At 41.2% G+C, this 5,987-nt stretch overlaps 1 protein-coding gene across 1 annotated transcript; it reads left to right on the plus strand.

Moving 5' to 3' along the window:
- The first annotated feature begins 1,653 nt into the window (after positions 1 to 1,653).
- On the plus strand, positions 1,654 to 3,198 carry LOC110881545. Its single transcript, XM_022129768.1, has one exon. It carries the CDS (start codon positions 1,654 to 1,656, stop codon positions 3,196 to 3,198), a length of 1,545 nt encoding a protein of 514 aa, XP_021985460.1.
- The last annotated feature ends 2,789 nt before the right edge of the window (positions 3,199 to 5,987 follow it).

Here is a 5,987-nt window from a genome sequence, read left to right on the forward strand (position 1 = left end):
AGGGTTACCACACAAGTCAGGTTTTGACTCAAGTAATACACGTATGATCATGGCAAACACGTATCACATATTGACAGTCAAGTTCATATCATACTAACACTTATACAAACCCAAAGATAAAGCCTAATAACAAGCGGCCCAACCGATTGTGCGATCAGCACAACTTGTGCGATCCACAATGGGTTGTGCGATCAGCCTTGTGCCCGGCCCAATCATATGACCAGCCCAACAACATTCTCGGCGCAAATAACAACATACTAGTCCCACGGATATACACGGCCCAAACACTAAACAGATAAGTCAACTTGTACGGTTCATACATCTTGTGCGACGGAAAATCATATTGTGCGATTGGATTGGGTTGTGTGCTTGTGACTTGGGCTTTAAGGCCCAACGATTAAACAGACATTAACAAATGTACAATCCAATAAACCTTGTACGAGTGAAAACACCTTGTGCGATCACTATCCTAACCCACTAAATACCCCGGCCCAACATGTGCATAAGCCCAAAGCTTGTGCGGCCCGAATCAGTTTGTTTTACCCTTGTGCGATCCAGTCAAGCTTGTACGACTGGATAGTCTTGTGCGATCAAAAAGCTTATGTGATGATTCTGATCTTGTGCGTTATGTTTTAATTTCCGGATAACATGCAAGTCGGTTACACACATTAAATCTAGCCAATCAGTTACAAGGTTTCCAAGTTTATCATATCAATTAACAGTTTCTAAACATATGATTTTCAATCAACAACTAATCAGTTTTTCAAAACATGATAGATCCCAATCAAACAAGCAATCTATACGCTAATATACATGCACTCTAACTGAATTCAAAACATGAACATCCATCATAATCATATCCTTTGGTCCGATTCGTAAACACACCATCAAATACCTTCATTCAAACTAAAATCATCACACAAAATAATCCGAGGAACAGGACATGTTAGCCAGTTTACATCTAATCGGTTTTAAGTTATTTTCATGAAATCCGATTCACAAGAACATCAATACATAGTTCATATTGCTCATCATATCAATAACCCTAATCAGTTTTAATCTAGCATGGAATCATATCATCATTCAATAAGAAAACAATAACAAAATACTAACCGATTGGAATCAAACAAAGAGAAGGTGAGCCGAATGAACAGCAAGATCTACGATCCGAAGGGTTGCTCGCCGTCGGGTTTGAGAGAGAATGAGAGACTAGGGTTTGTAACTTGTGTGTGTTTTCTTGATTGTGAATTGTGAGAAGTAAAACCCCAAAGGTGTGTATACGCGTGAACATGTATCCGGACTAGAGAGGTGGGCCGAGCCCACTTTGGTTGCCTAATGGTTTCGGTTACAACAATACGGCCCAATAGGCCTTGTGCGCTCGAGTGATGGTTGTGCGGTTCGGATTATGTTGTGCGTTTGGGCCATTATATACATACATACATTACATAACACAAAGCACATAATCGTAACAATCATTAAATAATATAGCTCACATAAGCACGTAACGTTACACAAAGTGGGTTCGAAATACGAGTTGTCACATGTAATCCCTTTTCATATAATGGGGAGGTGGATCCGATAAAGTGTCAAAGATGGATAGCAAACATTGAAGCCGTATTTGTACGTAGTCGATGTGAGAAAGAAGATCAAGTAATGTTTGCTACGGGTCAACTTCAGCAACAAGCCAAAGATTGGTGGGATACCCAATGTAAAGAGATAGGGGAAGTAAGACTCCAAACCTTAACATGGCAAGAATTCAAAGAGTTGTTCCTAAAATATCATTGCCCGCAATCGGCAATTGATAGAATACAAGATGAGTTCTTGCATCTTCGCCAGCAGAATGAGTCTATTGATGAAATTACCAACATATTCTTCGATAAGTTAAAGTTCTGTGATGATTTCGTCAAGTCTGAAAGGATGAAGATAAACCGGTATTATGGAATGTTGAAGGCCGAGTATAGGGAGTTCATTACCCCTTCGAAGTGTGAAACTTTGAGTGAACTTATCAATTTAGCCCGGGATAGGGAGATAGAACTGAAGCGACAAGTGGAAAGGGGAGAGAAAAGAGCTACTGAAAAGCCATCAACTACGAATCCATCCAAGAAGCCTAAGCAGCACGACACTAGAACTAAAGGAGGATCTAAAAGTAGTATTCCTCCATGCAAAAATTGTGGAAAGCTTCACACCGGAGAATGTTTAATGGGAAAGAAGGGGTGTTACAACTGTGGTCAGGAGGGACATCCTTATTTTAAGTGCCCTAGTCCCGTGAGGACGTGTTTCAATTGCTTCACTCCTGGTCATGTAAAAGCTAAATGTCCAAAGCTTAAACAACAAGGGCAGAAAGATGAAAAGAAGAATGAAAATCAGAAGGCTCGGGGAAGAATGTTTCAGATTACTACCGAGGAAGCCAAGGTTTCACCGAATGTTGTATCAGGTATTTTCTTAATCAACCAAATACCCGTGAATGTGTTATTCGATTCTTGTGCTAGCAAATCTTTCGTGTCAGACGAACTTATGTGTTATCCCTCCTTTAGAAAGGAACGAATGCCTGTACCCTTAGAAGTAGAAGTAGCGGATAGTAAAAGTTATTTGTTATGTGAAGTTTGTAAGAATTGTAAGATTACCATAGAAAACGAAGAATTTGAAATAGATCTCATTCCTATGACTTTGGGGGAATTCAAAGTGGTAGTAGGGATGGATTGGTTATCTCGTTATCACGCGGAAATTCGATGCGAGGCGAAAGTCATTCATGTATTCTCACCTAGTGGGGCTCGAATAAGTATTTGTGGGGAAAGAAAGTTAGAGACAAAACTGTGCACGATTGTCGAGACGGTGAAGTACACAAGGAATGAGGGTAAGGCATACTTGGCTTACGTTGTGGACGCAAGACAGAAGGTACCTGAAATTGGAGAGGTGGAAGTGGTTAATGAGTATCCGGATGTGTTCCCGGATGAATTACCGGGATTACCACCTGAACGAGAGGTGGAATTCCGAATCGAATTAAAGCCGGGTGCCAAGCCAGTGGCTAAAGCTCCTTATAGATTAGCTCCCGCCGAGATGCGAGAGCTAATGACACAGATACAGGAACTACTCGATAAGGGTTTCATACGCCCGAGTGTGTCGCCTTGGGGAGCCCCGGTACTTTTTGTGAAAAGAAAGACGGCACGATGCGCATGTGTATTGACTATCGAGAGTTGAACAAGTTGACAGTGAAAAATAAATACCCTTTACCTCGAATAGATGACCTTTTTGACCAATTACAAGGAGCGAGTTGGTTTTCAAAAATTGATTTGCGCTCGGGGTATCATCAACTTCGGGTACGAGAAGAAGATGTTGCAAAAACCGCGTTCAGGACCCGATATGGGCATTACGAGTTTTTAGTAATGCCATTCGGGCTAACTAACGCACCGACTGCATTCACGGATCTGATGAATAGAGTATGCCGGTCCATGTTAGATAAGTCTGTTATAGTGTTTATAGATGATATCCTGGTTTACTCTCGTAGTAGAGCCGAACATGCAAATCATTTGCGTGAAGTATTAGAGATTCTTCGGAAGGAAAAGCTTTATGCAAAATTTTCCAAATGTGCCTTCTGGCTTAGAGAGGTGCAATTTCTTGGCCACGTTATTAATAAGGATGGTGTCTTGGTGGATCCAACTAAAGTAGAGGCTGTTATGAACTGGGTTCCTCCTAAGAACCCGAGTGAAGTGAGGAGTTTTCTGGGTTTGGCTGGGTATTATCGAAGGTTTATACAGGATTTTTCCAAAATAGCGTTACCCTTGACCAAGCTAACCAAGAAGAATGAGAAATTCATATGGGGAATTGAGCAAGAAAAATCATTCCAGACTTTAAAGAGTAAGCTGTCTGACGCCCCAATTCTAACCTTACCCGAGGGATCAGAAGACTTGGTGATATACACGGATGCTTCACATCAGGGCTTGGGGGCTGTTTTAATGCAACGGGGTAAAGTGATAGCTTATGCTTCGAGGCAGCTTAAACCACATGAAAGCAACTACCCAACACACGATCTAGAATTAGCTGTAGTAGTATTTGCGTTGAAACTGTGGCGACATTATTTGTACAGAATTAAATGCACCATATATTCGGACCACAAAAGTCTCAAGTATTTCTTCGAACAAAAAGACTTGAATATGAGACAACGAAGGTGGTTAGAATTAATTAAGGATTATGATTGTGAAATCCTTTATCATCCGGGGAAGGCCAATGTTGTAGCAGATGCGTTAAGCCGGAAGGAATACCCATCACCCATACAAGTTAAGTCAATGAAAATGACTGTCACCCCTAAACTGTTGGAGTTGATCAAAGAGGCCCAAACAAAATCCTTAATTAGTGATCCGAAGAAGGAAAGAATGAAAGGCCTAATTGGGGAGTTAAAAATGAATGCTGATGGCATCATGACCAGGTATGGCCGAATCTGGGTACCTTGGTTATCCGAGGTGAAGTCATTATGGCTAGAGGAGGCTCACAAATCTCGTTATACGGTACACCCTGGAGCAACAAAAATGTATCAAGATTTAAAGAAAGCATATTGGTGGCCTGGAATGAAACGTGACATTGTTAAGTACGTGGCTAAGTGCTTGACATGTTCCCAAGTGAAGGCGGAGCACCAAAATCCATATGGTAAATTGCAATCTTTAGAGATACCAGTTTGGAAGTGGGAAGATATAACCATGGATCTTATTACTAAGCTTCCCAGAACGAAACGAGGTCACGATGCTATCTGGGTTATAGTCGATCGACTTACAAAGAGTGCCCACTTCTTACCCATACGAGAAACTATTTCATCCGAAAAGTTGGTAGAAATTTATATGAATGAAATAATTGCTCGTCACGGGGTACCCGTGTCTATTGTCGGATCGTGACACAAGATTCACGTCTCGTTTTTGGCGAAAATTTCACGAAGATGTGGGCACAAGCTTGCGACTAAGTACTGTATACCATCCGCAGACGGATGGACAGTCGGAAAGGACTATACAAACGTTAGTAGATATGTTGAGGGCTTGTGTCATAGACCTTGGGGGTAATTGGGACAACCATTTACTGTTGGTAGAGTTCGCGTACAACAACAGCTATCAAAGTAGTATCAAAATGGCGCCATACGAAATGTTGTATGGTAGAAAGTGTAGAACTCCTGTATGCTGGGGAGAAATCGGGCAACGGGAACTCGCGCCTAAAGATGTTGTGGCAATAACGAATGAAAAGATTGATCAAGTCCGAGCTCGGTTAAAGGCAGCACAAGATAGACAAAAATCCTATGCAGATAAAAGAAGGCGCCCTATTGAATTTCAAGAAGGGGATCGAGTGTTTTTAAAAGTCTCGCCGTGGAAGGGTATAATACGGTTCCGTAAACGGGGAAAATTGGGTCCCCGGTACATTGGACCGTTCAAGGTAATGGCCCGTATTGGTAAAGTGGCATACCGGTTAGAATTACCCCCGGCCCTAAATGGAATCCATAACACGTTTCACGTGTCTCAACTAAGAAGATGCCTCGCGGAAGATACAGCACATGTGTCATTTGATGATATTGAATTGGATGATAAAATGAATTATATTGAAAAGCCGGTGGCTATCAAAGATTCCAAAATAACGTATCTACGAAACAAGGCCATTCGACAAGTTTTAGTGCAATGGCAGCATCGGAAAGGATCGGATCTAACCTGGGAATCTGAAGATGAAATGCGAAAGCACTACCCGTCTCTTTTTGGTACGTATTAAGGTTTCGGGGACGAAACCTCTTTTAAGGGGGGTAGATTTGTAACATCCCATAATTTATAAGATAGGATGCTCTAACTTTTAAAAGTATTATATAATTAGTTATGGTAATTGTATTAAAACCTAAAGAAAGTTTATAAATATGGAATGGGTTATAAGGGTCGATAAACCTAACTTGAGGGTTGGTAGTGTAACATTTAGAAAGTAATGAGATAAAATTAAAAACCCAGTATCTCTGGGAAGTGTGGGTCGCG

The sequence above is a fragment of the Helianthus annuus genome, chromosome 16, assembly GCF_002127325.2.
Source record: "Helianthus annuus cultivar XRQ/B chromosome 16, HanXRQr2.0-SUNRISE, whole genome shotgun sequence".
In the NCBI taxonomy this organism is placed as follows: domain Eukaryota; kingdom Viridiplantae; phylum Streptophyta; class Magnoliopsida; order Asterales; family Asteraceae; genus Helianthus; species Helianthus annuus.